General features: G+C 44.4%; 1 protein-coding gene across 3 annotated transcripts in view; it reads right to left on the bottom strand.

Annotated features, from left to right (window-relative positions):
• amotl1 (angiomotin like 1) overlaps window positions 1–19,993 on the bottom strand; it is a 131,465-nt gene that overhangs the window by 35,590 nt on the left and 75,882 nt on the right. For all 3 annotated transcript variants that reach the window (XM_067986361.1, XM_067986362.1, XM_067986364.1), the window contains exon 7: window positions 3,422–3,567. In XM_067986361.1, coding sequence (XP_067842462.1) covers window positions 3,422–3,567 — 146 coding nt within the window. The remainder of the gene's footprint in view (window positions 1–3,421; window positions 3,568–19,993) is intronic.

Raw genomic sequence — 19,993 nt, 5'->3', positions numbered from 1 at the left:
CCTAGGTGAATCCAACTTTTTGGAAGGTTTCCAACAATCAGCAGTAGAAGATGTGATTTTCGAAACTATATGCTGTGTCACTGGTCACAGGAGATGTTAGTGGTGGCCAAAAAACTTGGCTGCTGCTGTACCAGAGTTGGGAGTGGTTTTCAGGACAGCTACTAACGCTGTGGCTCCAATCTAACATTTCAAAAGTAGGAGTGTTAAAATTTTATATAAAAGGTACATTAAAAATGTTTTAAAAATTTGCATGTGTCAATCATTGACCATGCATGTTGAAGCATGCATAGTTTTATACTTTATATTTTATATAAAAACTATGCGTGCTCCCCATGATACTTGCAAATTTTTTAAACATTTGCAATGTACCTTTTATTATCCCAATTTTAAACTCCAAAAAAACACTTTAACTGTGGTTCAGGGAAAAGCGGAAGGGCTTGAGAGCTTGTGGCAGGCAGTTGAGCTGGCAATTTTCAATTTGTTTTAGCCGGTGTGTTCTATCTCTTGCTGGTGAACTACTCTGCACTATAAAGGGGCTAGTTTTAGAGGAAGGAGGGTGAGGTTATGAAGGCACAGAGCAGTCATATTTTATAAATAGGATATTAGTGATAAGAGCTTGGGTAGTCTCGACTCAGTTCCCAGTGGGACTGATCAAAACACAAAATGTTGCATAACTCAATATAAACTGACTCATTCACAGAGACCATGGGCCCGATTTTAGCACCCGCTATCGGGTGCGTTTTCGGCGGGGGGGCCTCGAAAATTGCGAAATCCAGGATCCCGACCAGATCCCGCCCACTTCCGGGTTCCCCGCTGACGCGCCGGCGTGCGCGCGCAGCCCCCGCTGGTGGGAATCCCGCAGGCAATTAAAGCCAGCGGGATGCCACTTGAGAGTATTTACTTAGCTATTTCAGATCATTGACTGTACCTGATTAAGGGACTGTGTGTGATTTTGGATCAACATGGGACTGTTTCCCACACTGGGGGAAACACTCCCAGATCGAATGGACGTGGTGCAGCTGTCAGCCTGTGGCAGCTGCAAAGGTCCATTTGACAGGCGGTGGGGGGGGGGGGGGGGGAGACCCTCACCCATTGCAGGAGGCCACTCTGTCACTTGGGACAAAGTTTGGCCTCCACCACCCTCCTCCTGACGGTCAAAGTCACCAACCTGCACACTTACCCCGGGGTCCGGAGACATGTACCTACCTTGCGGACCCCCTCAGATGTACATCTTCCGGATGGGGGCCGCCGTAGCTGCAGTCATGACCTCCTCGGAGGGCGAACAGCATCACCAGCCTCACCATCCACGTCGTCCACCTCTGACACGTGGAGCTCCACAACAGAGTGCTGTGACACATCCATCTGTACAGCAGGAGGGAGGGCTACCGCAGAGAGAGATGCGTCGCAGAGGGCACTACCCTCGCCACAGGGTCCACTGACCGAGGCTCAGCCTCCTGGACCTCTCTGAGCAGCAGTGCACATGGAGGCTCAGAGTCACTCGACATGTAGCCGTGGACATCTGCAGCCTCTTTCATGCCGAACTGCTCCTGGCTGGCCCGTGCACCATCTTCCTACCTGTCGCTGTCAAAGTCACCACTGCCCTCCCGAACTTCTCCTCCACAGCCTTCCAGGGTGCAACCGGGGACATCGCCGATGTCTCTCAGTCGTCTGCGCAGAAGAGCCCTGCAAATACACCTACACCCACTCTGCAGTGACACAATGGGTGGCATCAGTGGTGGGTCCTCATAGTGATACCCAGGAGCGGGCATTATTGCACAAACCAGACAGGATTGTGAAGACATGGCAGTAGTGGTGCCAATATAATGTGTGATGTGAGTTGTTCTGAAATTCAATATAAGTAACAACCATGACAAACCCTCAAACACCCTTGTGCATCCCCTTCATGCTCATGACACGTTTGCCTCATGCTGCCTACTGCACATATGTGATGCATGCCCTGTGGCTGCAGCACAGGTGGTGGCAGGTTGAGTGAGGCTGGCCGTGAGAGAGATGCACGAGAGGGTGAGTATGGGATAGAGCCATGAGATTGTATGAGGATTGGGTTGCGTGGTAGTGGCGGGGTGAGTACTGGCGAGGTGAGTAGGTGCAGGTAAGATGAGGACGGGGTTTGAGTGGGTATGAGGGGTGATGTGACAGAGTAGTGTTGGCAGTGCCGAAGGAGATGTGGGGTGGGGGCAGTGATGTGGCAGACGGAGTGTAGGGGAAAGACTACGTGTACTCACTTTGGCTGACCTACTGAGGTCAATGGACCGCTTCCTGCACTGTCTGCAGGTGGGCGATATGTTGGTGGCGCAGGTGACCCCCCTCTGCCACCTCGAGCCAGGCCTTCCTGGTGGCGGAGGCGGGCTGCTTCCTCCCGCCCGCCTGGTGGAAGATCTCTGTCCTTCCCTTCCTCCTCACCCCATGTATTGATACCTGGGGTGAGGCATCATTAAACTGGGAGCAGCCTTCCCCCTGGGCAGCTCCATGCAGTCATCTTTGCTATTGGTTGCAGCATCTGTCAGTGGAGGACTGCCCCTTTAAATAGAGCGCCTCCAGCTGACAGGTCTTACTGCGCATGCGCAGCCCGCCCGACGCGCAGATCAGCAGCGGGGAACCCGGAGGAGCAGGTAAGTGGCTCCAATTAGTGGGTTGCCTGCTACGATCGCGCGGGAAACCCACTAATTTCACCGGCCGCGTTACCAACGCGCCCGCTTGCCCACCCGCCGGGAACCCGCACCCCTGGTAAAATCAGGCCCCATAAAAATGTGTTGTGTGGGAAATGAAAAGAATCACGCTAAGGAATCTTCCTCTGAGGTTGGGATTAAGGCAAATTGGAATGAAGGTTTTGTTTTGCATCTGGCTGTGCTTTAGCTGACCTGGGAGTGTTTAATGCTAACACTAAGTGCCGTAAATCAAAAGTATTCAATTTTCCAGCATTAACATCTCTTACCTTTATCAGTGTTCATGTGGGCACACATTCACACACACTTATTTTAATTTTTTTAGGTTTTCACCACTCACCTCTACTGCATTCAAACTCAGATGTCTGAAGGAGAAAAAACTAACACTACCAATTTCTCTAAAATGGGATTTTAAAAAAATTACTGCGCATTATAATTTAGTAATTGTTTCCATATAATATGATTTTAAAAACAGACACAAAGGAGCATCAGCTAAGAGGATCTACATATATTGGTAAAGCATCTTAAAAATGTGGATAATTGAATTTTGATCCTTTGTGTTGAGGTATTTTATTGACAAAAGCAGCACAGCAGAAATGTGCAAAAGTACTAAGTCTGTTTTATAATTGGATATCAACTGCTAATTGTATTGTGGCCAACAATGTTGAATCTGGCTGTCATCAATGAGGACAATCAAATCATTAAACATTCTTCAAACATTGTAGTTATCAGCTCACCTCCTCCTCTAACCTGACCACCTTGGCCTGGGCGTTGTTCAGTGCCTGATCCAAGATTTCAATGTGCCTCCTCTGGTCCTCATTGGCTGAACGCATCGCAGCCAGTTCCATTTCCAGCTTTTCCTTCTCCTTCAAGTGCTCTTTGTCTGCATGAAAAATGGAGAACAAGGTTAGCTCTGTGAGGCAGTTTTCCTGTTAGCTGGGACCAAGCCAGATAACCCCAGGCAAGAAGAAAACCTAAAGCAGAGTTTTGGGTTACCTGCTCATTTGAAAAACTTGTCTGTTATAGCACGTTACAGCAGGAAAATCAATGGCCAGTCTTTCAGAATAACATGGATTAAGAATTTTGCAATCACAGAATTTCTTTTTATTTTGTTTGTAGAAATTATTCAATGATTCTATGAAATCAGCTACTGACTAGGAAAAAAGAGGAAGTTGGCACAAACTCTGTCAAAATGGAGAGAATTTATCACAGATGTGTAAGGTCTGTAAAAGTAATTCTTGGATCTATCACAGTTGTTGAATTGGTCTCTGTGGGACTCTTACATAATGGTCACAATTTCCACTGATGGGATGAAAGTCATTTCTAAGTTCAGATATTGTGGAGTAGAATTTGCTCTAGGACAGGGAAAAAAGAACTGATTAAAGGAAAACATGATATAATGGGTTTAGTTTGGGCAAATCACTTAAGACACCTATCTATGCCGAGTTAATCACCTTCTATGAACATAGGAACATGAGTAGGCCACTCAGCCCCTCGTGCCTGCTCTGCCATTTGACAAGATAATGGCAGATCTGTGATCTAACTCCATATATCTGCCTTTGGCCCATATCCCTTAATACCTTTGGTTGCCAAAAAGCTATCTATCTCACATTTAAATTTAGCAATTGAGCTAGTATCAATTGCCGTTTGCGGAAGAGAGTTCCAAACTTCTACCACTCCTGAAACGTCTGGCTCTAATTTTTAGACTGTGCCCCCTACTCATAGAATCCCCAACCAGCGGAAATAGTTTCTCTCTATCCAACCTATCTGTTCCCCTTAATATCTTATAAACTTCGATCAGATCACCCTTAACCTTCCAAACTCTAAAGAACACAACCCCAATTTGTGTGATCTCTCCTCGTAACTTAACCCTTGAAGTCCGGGTATCATTCTAGTAAACCTACGCTGCACTCCCTCCAAGGCCAATATGTCTTTCCGAAGGTGCAGTGCTCAGAACTGCTCACAGTACTCTAGGTGCGGTCTAACCAGGGTTCTGTATAGCCGCAGCATAACTTCTGCCCCCTTGTACTCTAGTCCTCTAGATATAAAGGCCAGCATTCCATTTGCCTTCTTGATTATTTTCTGCACCTGTTCATGACACTTCAATGATCTATGTACCTGAACCCCTTTGGACATCCACTGTTTTTAACTTTTTACCATTTAGAAAGCACCCTGTTCTATCCTTTTTTGATCCAAAGTGAATGACCTCACATTTGCCTACATTGAATTCCATTTGCCACAGTTTTGCCCATTCACCTAATCTACCAGTATCGCTTTGTAATTTTATGTTTTCATCTACACTGCTTACAATGCCACCAATCTCTGTGTCATCGGCAAATTTAGATATGAGACTTTCTATGCCTTCATCTAAGTCGTTAATAAATATTGTGAATAATTGAGGTCCCAAGATAGATCCCTGCGGGACACCACTAGTCACAGCCTGCCAATGTGAGTACCTACCCATTATCCCTACTCTCTGTCGCCTTTCACTCAGCCAACTTCCTAACCAAGTCCGTACTTTTCCCTCGATTCCATGGGCTTCTATCTTAGCTAACAGTCTCTTATGTGGGACCTCATCAAATGCCTTCTGGAAGTCCATATAAATAACATCCATTGACATTCCCCTATTCACTACTTTAGTCACCTCTTCAAAAAATTCAATCAGGTTTGTCAGGCACGACCTACCTTTCACAAATCCATGCTGGCTCTCTCTGATTAACTGAAAATTCTCGAGGTGTTCAGTCACCCTATCCTTAATTATAGACTCCAGCATTTTCCCCACAACAGATGTTAGGCTAACTGGTCTATAATTCCCTGGTTTCCCTCTCTCTCCTTTCTTAAAAAGCGGAGTGACATGTGCAATTTTCTAATCTAGAGGGACAGTTCCTGAATCTAGAGAACTTTGAAAGATTATAGTTAGGGTATCTGCAATGTGCTCACCTACTTCCTTTAAAACCCTGGGATGGAAACCATCTGATCCTGGGGATTTGTCACTCTTTAGTGCTATTATTTTCTTCATTACTGTTGCTTTACTTATGTTAATTTTATTGAGTCCCTGTCCCCGGTTCAATATTAGTTTTCTTGGGATTTCCGGCATGCTATCCTCTTTTCCTACTGTAAATACTGACGCAAAGTAATTGTTCAACATGTCCGACATTTCCCCATTGTAAATGACAATATCCCCACTTACAGTTTTTAAGGGGCCAACACTGCTCCTGACCACCCTCTTTTTCCTAATATAACTATAAAAGTTCTTCGTATTGGTTTTGATATCCCTTGCAAGTTTCTTTTCATACTCTCTTTTTGTAGCTCTTACTATCTGTTTTGTGACCCTTTGTTGATCTTTGTATCTTTCCCATTCGCCAGGATCTGTGCCATTTTTTGCCTTTTTGTATGCCCTTTCCTTATATCTTATACTGTCCCTTACCTCTTTAGTTGTCCATGGCTGTTTTTTTTGGCAAGTAGAGTTCTTGTCCCTCAGGGGTATAAACCGAGTCTGTATCACGTTAAATGTTTCTTTAAACATTTCCCACTGATCATCAGTCGTTTTACCCATTAACAGATTTGCCCAGTTTATTATGGACAGTCTCTGTCTCATCCCATTGAAGTTGGCCTTACCCAAGTCTAGAATTTTAGCAGCTGATTCACCTTTTTCCCTTTCAAACACATGAGGATAGGTATGATATCATACCCTAAAAACTAGCCTTCATATTTCGGCCATTAACGGGCTTATTTTGTTTGTGATGGAATCTGATCTTAGACTATCAATCCCTAGCATGACCAGAGCTTTTACTTTGCCAGCTACCGATTTGCCTATACCATGTAATCAAAAGGAAAGACTTGCATTATAGATCATCTTATCATGTCCCTCAGAAGTATCTCAAGGCTTCTCATACAATTAATCACTTTGAAATGCAGTGATTGTTGGTATCTAGGCAAATGCAGCAGCTATTTTGACTACAAGATCCCACAAATACCAATGAATATAAATAACCAGTTACGCCATTTTTTTGGTGATGTTGGGTAAGGGTGGAATGTTTGCCAGGACACTAAGAAAGGTTTTTGCATTTCTTTGAATGGTGCCATAGAATCTTTAACATCCAGGTGGATGGAACCTTGATTTGGCAAATCATACAAAGGTGAGCACCTCCGACAATGCAGCTGTCCCTCGGTAAGCGGTGGAGTGTCACCCTATTCTACATGCTCAAGTCCTGGAGTGGAGCTTGAACTCACAACCTTCTGACTCATAGGTGAGAGTGCTACCAACCAATCCAAACAGACAAAATAGACATGTTTTTAACATGGCAGCGGGAAGTCAGCGAGTGGGTGAGTAGTTGTGTGGGAAACCCGCAAAACCTTTCTGCGCATCGGCTCGAGCGATTGCGACTAAATTGAAGGCCTTTAATATTATTTCCGGGTTTCGTGTCTCCAAACTGCACACCCGAATGACGTGCTGTGAACTGGAATATTTCAAGGGCCATTGCAATCATGGATTTTGAAGGAGAAAGGAGGAAAATTGCAAAATGCAGCATCATAGGGTGAAGGCAGCTCCCCATTTTAGCGACTCCTCTCTTGAGTTGCAACTGGCTGGTGTCAGGAGCAGGAGGGAAATACTATACTGACCGGAGGAAGCGCCCGGCTTCTGCAACCAAGAAAGCGTGGCTGGAGGTGGCAGAGGAGATTAGCAGCAGGAGCACGGTGCCTAGGTCAAGGGTGCAATGCAGGAAGCGCTTTAATGACCTAACCAGGTCAGGAAAAGTGAGTACGGTTGATGATTTTCCTACATACTGTGGTGTATATTCCCCCCCCCCCACCCCGTCTTGCCAAACCTACTCCATCACATCACTCCTCATACCCATTTAAGTCTCATCATCAACTTATCTTCACTTTTTATGCACTTCCTCACCTCCCCATTTGTGAACCCAACATTGCCACTCACCCCAATCCTGATGCAATGTGATGAATGTCGTCTGATACTCACCCTCTGATGCATCTGTTTTAATGTCAGCCTCACCCAAAGCAATGCATCCATCAGGTGAACACGTCACCTTCACTCACTCAAAAGTCTGTTCTTTCTCCCCTTGCAGAAGAGAGCGCAAAATGCACGGGAGAGGACTAAGGCTGGAGGGGGCCCACCACAAATAGTACTTCTGACAGATGTGGAGGAGGAGGCCTTGGACATCAGTCACACGGTTGCATACAAGGCCGTAGGAAATGGCGAGACTGGCAACCCGTAGACAGCTGGTGACACAACTTTAACATCCTTCACACACATCATGAATTGATGTTATCAATGATTAAACTGTTGCACACCTCAGTATGCTCATTGGAAACTAACTTCTGTGCTGATTTTTTAATATTGCTTTATCTTCTCTTCCAGGGTCTTTACGGATTGAGGATGAGGCAGGCGCCATGGAAGAAGGCAATTCCTCAGAGGAAATCAATTCCTCTGAAGGTGCACCATCACATGACATCCAGCCATGCATCAGCGCAGATACTCACACTTCGGTGGGTCCTGTTAGACAGATAGTTGGGTTGTCATCTGGTGAGTCATCACTCACAAGTGAGCACGAGCAAATTCTGGTGGCAGGGGCAGCTGTGGAGAGTCCACGTCAGGGGGCGCACTCCTCTCCAAGCTCTGCTCAGCTAGACACAGATACTGAACCCTGGGGGACATCATTGAGAGTGAAAATGATCGAGGTAATGGAAAAGGTGCCACACATACTCTCCATGATAGCGGATAGGATGGAAGAGTCCAACTCCATCGCTAGTGGATTGGTGGCGCAAGTAAGTGCAGGATGGAGAGAGCGGCATCCTCCATTGGGCTTCAAGCACGGCTCTCAAATGAGTTCACGCAGGCCATGACAATGGCTGTACAGACTCTGGATGGCAACATGTCTGCCGCCTTAAACAGGCAGACAGAAATTTCATCCGTGGCCTAAGAAAGCGCCACATCTCCTCACCAGCCTGTTGTCCAGCAGAGTGGTCAGTGTGATGTTGCACTGGCCCAGGAGAGGGATGATGGCAAAGGGGACATGGAAGTGATGACTCCAATCAAAGCGTTCCCATCTCTCACCCGTTGCCCCTCCCCACCTCAACCAGTACCCGATATGCTGCCTCCTCTCCCGATGGCCAAGTCTGCCCCTGCACAGGTGCAGGTGGAGGAGTCTTTGGTGGGGCCCTCACGGACTCCAAAACCCAGAGGTCGTAGGCTGAGAGCATCTCAGCAGTCAGGGCATGAATCTGAGCAAGTTGCCACTACCTCTGCTGAAGCCACAGGGGATGCACCACGTAGAAGCGCTAGGAAGTGGAAGGCTAAGGTTTTGTAAGCACCAAGGGTATGCACAAGGGTGTCAGACGGAAAGTCATGTTTTTCATTTTGTTAACTCCACATGAAATGTTATAATTCTCACCACCACTGCCACATCTTGCCTATTCTTGAGTCCCTTTTGTGAAATTGTCCTTTCATGGGCTTCATCATGAACGTCAAGACATGATGCCATCCATTGGGCATGTGTGCAATGGGTATATGTGTGGTTGAAGGACTGTTCTGTGCAAACGGAGTGGCAAGGGGGGAGGGGTGTCTGATGGTTGTTCCAGGTGGCCTGAGTAGTTCACAATCTTCAATTTGCAGACCTCATGATGAGAACCTGTTAGATATGAGTGAATCCCTGGCATCATGGGCAGCCATGTCTGCTGCTACTCTGGCGATGGGTTCCCCGTCTTCATCCTCCTCCTCCTCATCCTCTTCTTCAATGTTGCCGACAGGTGAGGATGCTTCATGAGCGCATTCGAGCACCTCCACCTGAAACTCTCTCTGCTGAGCGATGTTGTGCAACACATGACGATTATTCTGCACACCCTCGTGGGTGAGTACTGAAGGGCTCCCCCGGATCTATCCAGGCACCTGAAACATATCTTTAGCATTCCTATGGCTTGTTCAATGACAGGCAGACTTATAATGTTGCGAAAAAGAGTAGTAAGCCTGAGGCTTGGGAGAGTTTTGGAAACCAGCAAAGGATGACCAAAAAATTGATAAAGAGGGAGAAAATAGAATGAGAGTAAACTGGCAAGAAATATAAAAACAGATTGTAAGAGCTTCGACAAGTATGCAAAAAGGAAGAGAGTAGCGAAAGTAAACGTGGGTCCCTTAGAGGCTGAGAGAGGAGAAATCATTATGAGGAATAAGGAAATGGCAGATGCGTTAACCAAATATTTTAAATCTATCTTCACAGTAGAAGACACAAAAAACATACCAGAAATAGTGGGGAAACAACGGTCTAATGAGAGTGAGGAACTTAAAGTAATTAATATTAGTAAAGAAAAAGTACTGGAGAAATTAATGGGACTAAAAGCTGACAAATCCTCTGGACCTGATGGCCTACATCCTAGGGTTCTAAAAGAGGTGGCTGCAGAGTTTGTGGATGTATTGATTGTGATCTTCCAAAATTGCCTAGATTCTAGAACGGTCCCAGTGAATTGGAAGGTAGCAAATGTAACCCCGCTATTCAAGAAAGGAGGGAGAGAAAACAGGGAACTTCAGGTCAGTTAGCCTTGATCGAAGGCATTTACGCCCAAATGAGGATATCTTCCAAGATGGCCTAACACAGCATTGTCTATTTAATGTGTCTGTAGCAATGGAGAGCCATCAGACTAATCTGAGCCTAGGCAATGATTTTTGAAATCAGTTAACAAAAATATGATACAAGGGCTCAAACATGAGCTGAAACTTATTAAATCAATAATAATGACTCTGTCTGTACTGTACAAGGCAGGCAACTAAGAATAACGGCATAACTGAAAAACTTGACCTACAGTCTTGTCCTTCAGACTAACCTTCCTATCCTCCATTCTCCAAAACAGAATGGAACTGTGGTCATCAAGCAGTTCTCAAGCTGTTTTTGTGTTTTCTTCCCAATATACCTAAATATTACAGTTTTGGACAATGGAATAATTCACTATAATAGCAAATTGGCATCACATTTGTGTCAGTAGTCGTGCAGCTGATGATTACAGTATAGGTGGTGCTCCATTGGTACTTAATTACTATACACACACATAATCCATCAGAATTCATCCCGGTTTTCACACAAACATGACATAAATTAGCTTTTGTTGGTAAAAACAGCAAAAACATCAGCTGCATGGCTACTGACACAAATGTGATGCTAACTTTGCTAGTATAGTGAATTCTCCCATTGTCTAAAACAGTAATGATTAACATCTATTGCAACATGCAGACAAAAAAAATTGAAAAATACTAATGTATTTGATTCTGCTCTCAATGCCTGTTTATGACCCCAACTTGCCTCAAGAATCCAATTTCATAGCATTTTGAGATCTAACTTACTGGAATCCTATACATACTGAAGCAACATTTTTTACTGTGCTTGCATAACAGAAGCAATGGTAGTGTTTTCATAAATCCTATCTTTATGAAATTTAGAGAGCTGGCAACCCTAGTTGGCCTTAATGTAGGAAATACTAGTCTGTAATTATATTAGGAAAAGCCAGTGATGTACCCTGAGGAAGTGGTATATACATTAGATAAAGTAAATTCTTTACAAATCAGGACTAAGCCTCTTTAAATGTCCCACGATATCTCCAATTGTATTGCAGATTTTTATTAAGATGACATCATAACTGGTGGATCTCCCAAGCTATTGATTGCAGTTCGTGGGGTGTGTGGGCACGGCTGTAGGGGTAGGGTGTGTGTAGAGTGGAGCTGGAAACCGGAAGGAATCAAGAGCAAGAAGTACATGTTGAGGCCAATGATGTAAGGGGATAGCAGAAGACCAATGCGGAGAGACAGTGGGTGGCAGTCTGTAACAATGGTATTCATTATAAATGGTAATGATAGGTGTTGAATAATGTTGCACCCTTCGTAAACATGAGCTCAACCAAAACTCTACTGCCCGTGTTCTAACTCGCACCAAGTCCCGTACACCCATCACCCCTGTGCTCGCCGACCTACGTTGGCTCCTGGTCCAGCAATGCCTTGATTTTAAAATTCTAATTCTTGTTTTCAAATCCCTCCATTGCCTCGCCCCTCTTTATCTCTGTAACCTCCTCCAGCCCTACAACCCTCCGAGATGTCTGCACTCCTCCTATTCTGGTCTCTTGCGCATTCCCGATTTTAATCGCTCCACCATTGGCGGCCATACCTTCAACTGCCTCAGCCCTAAACTCTGGAATTCCTTCCCTAATCCTCTCTGCCTCTCCTCCTTACAAACTGCCTCTTTGACCAAGCTTTTGGTTACCTGTCCTAATATCTCCTTATGTGGCTCGGTGTCAAATTTTGTTTGATAACGCTCCCATGAAGCACCTCGGAACATTTTACTACATTAAAGGTGCTATATAAATGCAAGTTGTCGTTGTTATTTAACTTTAGTAGTGGCCCAGACATGGGGAACCTAGAACTGTCAAGGTGGCTCTATTGCACAGAATATTTATTTGGTGCAACATTTTTTCATAAGGTGTGATTAGTTACTTTTCTGACTGAACCAATCAGAAATGACACTATAAATGGCATTAATCACAAACAGTGGAAACGCCGAATCAAATCAGAAAGATCAGTCATGAGCCTACTTTAAATTAACAAGAAACCTCCTGCCTGAGACCTGGGACCTTGCTGTGTGCAAAACGGTTGCCTAGATAACTGCACTGTAAAGTAATTAATTGTATGTAGAACCATAGAAGTTTACAGCACGGAAGGGGGCCATTAAACCCATCGTGATCGTACTGGCACTTTTTTTAAGAGCAATCTAAAATTAATCCCACATCTTGCTCTCTCCTCATATTCCTGTATTGTCCTCGGTTTTAAATATTTAATGCAATTCTTAAAATATGCATCGATCTCTGCCTCAACCACTCCCTGTGCCAATGCAGTCCATGCTCCAACAATCCTCTGTGTAAAGAAATTTCTCCTAACCTCTTTTCTCATTCTCTTAGCAACCAGTTTAAATTGATGACTTTTCATGACTGACTCCCCAATCAGAGGAAATAGTCTTAACCTATTCACTCTATCAAAACCTTTCATAATTTGCAGGTAAGTGACAAAGCAGCCCAGCACCTGACCCTCTGTTTGATGGCTTCTGAAATGGAGGTGGTGCTCCGTGAGCTGATTACAAGGATGGTGGCCATGTTTGTCACCCCAGGGCAATATCCCCATAGGTCAGCATTGCAGCATGTCTCCAAGGAGGTGGAGCAGATCTCAGCTGCAGCTGATCAATATCGTCTCTGGTTGTGCCAGTTCTATGTTGCACATTGGCTGCAGGTGTACTTACAGCAAATGGCACAGCTCTCCACTGATCTGGAATCTGTGAAGCCAGTTCCCCACAACTACTGCCAGGCAGGTATGGAAGGGTCTGTAGAAACATGTGGATCATGATAGGTTAGCCAATCAGGCTCTGCTGGCTGTTGACCACCCTGAAATATCTTCCTTCATTCAGTACCATTTAAAGCATGAAATACCGTGGAGTGCTGCTAAAGAATCATCCATTATTAAGGTTATTAGGACTTCGCATTGCATTTGTGCCATTAGGTCTGCTGCCACAGCTTCACTTGGGAATTGGGAATTCCCCATGCATTAATCCTGACAATGTGAGGTATGTACACCTCTGTCTGTAGATATGGGTGTGAAGGTACTGGAAGGTGGGTGTAGAACAGCTCTGGCATGCCTACATTGGTCCTCTTCTTCCTGCAAAAAGCACAGATACTGGGGAATTCGCATGGGGGAACTCATTGTACCACCATTGCTGTTGATGTCAAAAAATGGCTGTGTTATAACAATTGTTACAATACCTCTTGATCATCTAAATCAGAACAGCAGAACAAGAAAAAAAAAGTTGAAAAGTAGCCTGAAAATGCTCATAGCAATCTCAAGCAAATCTCCTGGATCCACTTCTGCATATATTTCTGCCTGGCAACCATTTTCACTGGACGAGAACATGAATCAACACTATATGGACTGTAACAACAGAAAACTGAATTCCATCTAAATGCGATTATGGGGACTTCAATTCAATGGAAATATTCATGATGTGAAAATTGGCAGAGACCTGTCATTACAGATCTTTATCCCATTTTCCCATCACAACGGCCACTTTACAACTGAAAATCTACCCTAGTGTGTTTAATGAGTGTTTTCTGGTGGACCTATAAGATGGCATAACTTTACCCTTTGAACTTTCTGGAAGCTTGTGTTAGTGTACGGCAGAGTTATTACCTTATTAATGTGTATTTAGTTTATCTCACTGTGTTTAGAATGTTCTTGTTCACAGTTCAGACTACATTGTATTAATATTAAAGTAAATGTGAGGTGATACATTTTGAGAGGAAGAATGAAAGGAAATATACACTAAAACATCAAAAGGAGTAGAAGAGCAAAGAGACTCAGGAGTTCAGATACACAAATTTTTTTAAAAAGTGGAAATACTGGTTGTTAAGGTTGTCAAAAAAGCATACGGGATCCTCAGTTTTAAACAACATCAACTTCCATTTATATAGCACCTTTAACATAGTAAAACGTCCCATGGCACTTCACAGGAGCATTATCAAACAAAATTTGACACTGAGCCACATAAGGAGATATTAGCACAGCTTGGTCGAAGAGGTAGATTTTAAGGAACGTCTTAAAAGGAGGAGAGGCGGAGAGTTTTAGGGAGGGAATTCCAGAGCTTAGGGCCCAGGCAGTTGAAGGCATGGTCGCTAATGGTGGAGCGATTAAAATCGGGAGGTTGTAGGACTAGAGGAGGTTACAGAAATAGGGAGGGGCGAGGCCATGGAGGGATTTGCAAACAAGGATGAGAATTTTAAAATCAAGGCGATGCTGGACCGGGAGCCAATGTAGGTCAGCGAGCACAGGGGTGATGGGTGAATGGAGCTTGGTGCGAGTTAGGATATGGGTAGTAGGGTTTTGGATGAGCTCAAGTTTATGGAGGGTGGAAGATGGGAGGCCGGCCAAGAGAGCATTGGAATAGTCAAGACTAGAGATAAAAAAGGCATGGATGAGGGTTTCAGCAGCAGATAAGAGAAGCATGGAGTACAAAGGTAAAGAGATAATGCTAAACCTATACAATTCATTAGTTGGGCCACAGTTAGACTATTGTGTCCAGCTTCTGGTACCCTACTTTAGGAAGAATGTCACGGTCATGTAGAGGGTACAAAAGAGATTTACTAATTTGATACCAATTACAAAGACAGACCACAGAAACTGGAACACTTTTTGCTAGAACTACAAAGGTTAAGAGGAGATCTGATATAGGCTATATCATATACCTTTGTATAACGTAGCTAGGAAAAACTTTTTTTTACTGATCAATGATTTGGTAACTAGAGGGAGGAATTTAAGCTCATCACCAAAAGAGTGAAGGAAGAGATTAAGAGAATTTGTTTTAAACGGAATGATTTTCAGACACTAATTGACCGACCAGAAGCAAAGATGGAAGCAGGAAGTAGATAAATATTTTTTAAAATAAACATTTTTAGAGGATATGGGGGAAGGGTAGAGGAATGGGACTAAATGGGTATCTGTTTCAGACAGCCGGCCTAGGTGGGATGGCCTGAATGAATAAAATTTTATGATTCTGTAGAGCTGTTAAGGCTAAAATAATGTCTGGTGTGTTGGGTTACTATGAAACGATGTTGAATGCTGTGCACAGCAGCATATTTCTCTTTTCCTCCTCCTCTATCTTCCCCCCATCCCCAGGAAGGGAGGTACTCCTAATAAATGGATTCCGCATGTAATGTCTGTAACTAGTGGGCACAGCAGAACGTCAACTGTATACTCAGTCTTGACTAGAAAACAGTAATTTAAATCTGGGAAATAATGTTAGTTTTCAACAGGTTGCCAGTTTTCTTTATTAGTGTCACCTTCCCAATTATAGGAGGGTACTCGTAGAATGATTGGTGGTATTTGGGAAACTGATGCGACTCCATCAGCCTATGCAAAATATGGCTTCCAGGTGCAGCCAGCTTCAGGGTTCAGGCTAGTGGAACTATTCAACGGAATCAGATTAACAGTTAGGAAGGGATATGCTGATCCCTCTCTTGCAATTGAAGTGACCCCTAGCAGAGGTGGCACAGAGTTTATAAAATGCTCTCCTAGAAACTTTTAGGTAGAAGAATCTGCCTGTTGCTAAACTTACCTATAGAAGCAAGTTTGTGAGACAGCCTAATGACTGGCCTTGATGAAGGAAAAGTCTTTTCTCCCTTCTCTCAGTTATGTGGGCGAGTCTGTGTATTGTTGTCTGTACTGGGACTGAAGTATGTTAGGGGAGGAAACACCTATGGAGTCATAAATAACCCTTATTCAGTTATTTTTCAGAAAATCCACATCTGACTAGTGTTAAATTCAGAACCTTAGATGAAACTGCCTCTAACTGCATCCCACGTCTCCCTACATTAAGATGTACTAAAACTAACACACATCTGAAAGTACTTGCAGGAATGCTAATTAACATACACTTAACCAGTTAAAATAGTGCACTGTGGGACAGTGTAGCTGTGGAGTGCATAATTTCTAGGAGAAATGGGGCAAGGGTATAGACAGTATAAACCACAATTTACTGACAAAGATTTCCTAGAGTGGTCTATTGACACCACTGAGGGCTGCGTATAGTGACACCACTATTCCCGGCCAGAATGGAGGTGATTGGCTAATTCCCCCATCAATCATGCCTGTAAATGATTGGGATTGATTTTACACACATAATTTGTATTATGAAATTATCCTCCATTCACTGTGTTTTGCTGGAGAAATAATCAATTTGTAATATGTAACTATCCTCCACTCCATTTTGCTGGAGAAAAAACCTGCTGTACTCGGGAGAAATTGTTAAGTTTTGGTCCTAGAGAGTCTTTTAAAATAGACTCTATAAATAGACTGTTTGCTTTGCTGTTTGCCGAGTAAATAAATTTTGCTGTAAGTCCTGTCCCATTTCCTACTCATTAACTGACACAGTGCGACTCATTGGCGACTGCATATAGTGACACCACTATTCCCAGCCAGAATAGAGATGATTGGCTAATTCCCCCGTCAATCACGCCTGTGAGTGACTGGGAGACTGTCTATCATTAGTCACAAATATAATTGATATTTACAGTGCACATTAAATGGATTAATGACTGCTCAAATAGCACAGAAAGTAATTTTATATAAACTTAATAACCAATGCCCTAAAATAATGTTCAATAGAATTTTAATCCCAGAGAGAAAAGATCAGCCAATTTTTTTTTTAAGAAGTCCATTCCACCTGATCAGTAGTACAATATTTATTAATAAAAATGAATTTAGAGATTCAATAATACCATTAAACTACATCCAAGCATGAGTTAAATAAGAACAAAAAATTAAAAGGAAAAAAATAGCTCATCAGCTGGAAAAACTTCATAGAAATTACATCTAAGTAAAAACAAGAATGTGACCTGGATTTTCCTCAGGGGCAACCTTGCCACTGGAAATGATGGGGGGGGGGGGGGGGGGCGCGGGGGCACGAGGAGGTTCGCCCAACTGGGTGACCTAGTGCTAACCCTAGAGAATTTCCAGAGGTTAGTCTAATTTGCATGTTTCAGGCCCAACAAGCATCCGGCCTATGTCGTGGAGCCATCCTCAGAAACGAGATGCAAAATGGTTACTGGAGTCCTCTTACATCTGCAGTAGCTGAGTGATGAAAGTTCCCCGTGTGGCCTTTTTTTAATTAAAAAAAAAATCAACTTCATGAGGTACGTTGTGAATCGATTTCCCCATCGTCAGTTCTTCTCCTACAGAAGTGGGTTTAAATTTTCAAGAATCTTCTGACGGTCCCTAGTAATTCGATATCAGTAACATGCTAGCGTTACTTGTGCTCAGCATTGCTATGGCAGTGATGACGGAAAATGTGACATATGTTGTTATTATCACCTACATTAGAGGGTATATTCAATGTCTGCCATCACTTCCATTGGAAAATCCCAGAAAGGGTGCTGATTACCTGGGAGACAGCAGAATGGATACTAATTTCCCAGCTGGTTCTATCCAAAATAAGGTGGTACAACTGAGGAATACCTGGGCCTAAATGACTGAAAAATATTTTAGTAACGGGGATTTCTTTGTAACGGTTGTGAATATTTGCATAAACAGGTTATTTTTCCTGTTCTTTTGCTACAATGTAGTGCATCAATGCAATAGCCAAATCTTTGCTCCCCCATTACATCCAATTTGCCACCAATCAGAAAATGAAACTGCACTAAAATTATACGTTTGTTCCCTGATAGCTCACTCGGAATTGCATAAGCTGATCTTGAGATGGGGTGGAGATGGAGTGCAAAAATTGGCTTCATTGTCACTGGGCTAGGGAGGGAGAAGTTCAGTCAGACATTCTTCTGATCTCTATCTGGTGACCTCTCTGCTGGTAAGTTTGAATATGTTGTGATCAGGTAAGCAGAGAAATGTGTTCAACTATGATTGTCCCAGTCACCTAAATGACCAACATTCACCGTCTAAACTCACACACAAGGAATGGCCACTTAGGTGAGGTACTGGGGAGGCTGCACCAAGGCTTCAACTTCTGCTGTTGGCTCTCATTCTGCTAGAATTACAGGTGCGATGCAGAAAAAAGTGCTTAAAAGCTGAGTCAATTCAAAGATGGACAGTTTGAAAATTGGGCTTGATTTTAAACCAGATCTGCGGGAGCGTTGGCAGCGATGAAAATCGCGATTTCCAGGAGTGGGCAGAAATCCCGGCTCCAACACGCCTAAGAATGTGCACGACCCAGAGTCATCTGGGTGCATGCGCCATTCCCGAACCCGGAAGTCCCGCCGGCAATTAAAGCCGGTGGGACAATATTTAAACAAGCAATTCAAGTACTTGAAATGTACATGAATCTAATTTAGAGTGAAGACAAGCGATTTCAACGCTGCCTCAGCGTGTTTCCCGTGCTGTGTGAAACACACCATGGGGAACGAGTCATGTTTCAGCCGGCAGCCATTTAGACATTTAATTGCCTGTTTGACAGATGGGGATAAAAGGTGAGGTATTGCAGCAGGGCACTCAGTTCTCTCAGACAGTGTCTGCTTGTGCTCACTTGTGTGTGGTGGTGACTCACTAGCTGCCAACCCAACTAACTGACTACTAGGCCCTACTGAGATGTGAGCATCTGCGCTGGTGGATGGCTCACTAAGATGTGACGGTGCACCCTCAGAGGCCGGGAGCTCCTTTGAGGAATCACCCTCTGCCATCACTGTGGTCGTTGAAGGGCCTGTAAGAGAACAGAAGGCAATATTAAGCCTAATCACAGATGTGTCATGTTGTGATGAGCATACTGCTGATCATTGTTAACATCAATTCATATTGTGTGTGATGAATGTTGAAGTTGTTTCACCAGATGTTTGTGGGGTGCCAGTCTGGGCGTCCCCAGCAGACAGGCACTTGAGGGTGCGGCTGATCTGCAGGGCCTCCTCCTCCTCGTCTGTGGGGACCACTACTTTTGTGGCCCCCCCTCCAGTCCTTGCCCTCTTGCGTGCATTTTGCGCTCTCTTCTCCTAGAAGGGGAGAAAGTACATTCATGTGAGTGAGTGATGGTGAAATGGCCAATCGATGAATGCTTTGCTTTGGGTGAGGCTGACTGTCAAAGAGGTGCATCAGAGGGTACGTATGAGACAGAGAGATCACACTGGATCAGGATTGGGGTGAGTGGTAGTGGTGAGGTCACAAAAGGGGAGGTGAGGGGGGTGCTCAGGAAGTGCAGGTAAGTTGAGGATGAGCCTTAAGTGGGTATGAGGAGAAATGTGATGGAGTAGTCTTGGCAGTGCAGAACGAGTTGGGGGGGGGGGGGGAGGGGGGCGGGGGGTGATGAGCAACACGGAATGTAGGAGAATCAGTAAGAGTACTCACTTTTGCTGACCTAGTTAGGTCATTGAAACGCTTCCACGCTTCCTGCACTGGGCCCAGGTGCGGGATATGTTGCTCCTGCAGGTGACCTCCTCTGCCACCTCGAGCCAGGCCTTCTTGGTGGCAGAGGCAGGGCGCTTCCTCCTGTTGGCCGGGCAAAATAGTTCCCTCCTCCTCCTAACCCCATCCAGTAGCAGCTGAAGTGAGGCATCGCTGAATCTTGGAGCAGCCGTGCCCCTGTGCTGCTCCGTTGGGCCTTCTTGCTCTTTGCTCCAGCAAAATCTATTGGCCCTTTAAATCCAGACGCTCCAGCTGACAGCCTGTCATGCGCGTGCGCAGTCTGCCCACTGCAGAGCTTTCGGACGGCAAACCCGGAAATAAGGTTAAGGGGCACCAATCAAGTCGTGATCGCGTGAGGAACGGTTAAGTTTTTATTATT

This window comes from Heptranchias perlo, chromosome 6, assembly GCF_035084215.1.
Source record: "Heptranchias perlo isolate sHepPer1 chromosome 6, sHepPer1.hap1, whole genome shotgun sequence".
In the NCBI taxonomy this organism is placed as follows: Eukaryota; Metazoa; Chordata; class Chondrichthyes; order Hexanchiformes; family Hexanchidae; genus Heptranchias; species Heptranchias perlo.
The sequence above is the reverse complement of the archived record's forward strand: the minus strand, read 5'-3'. Positions and strand labels throughout refer to the sequence as shown.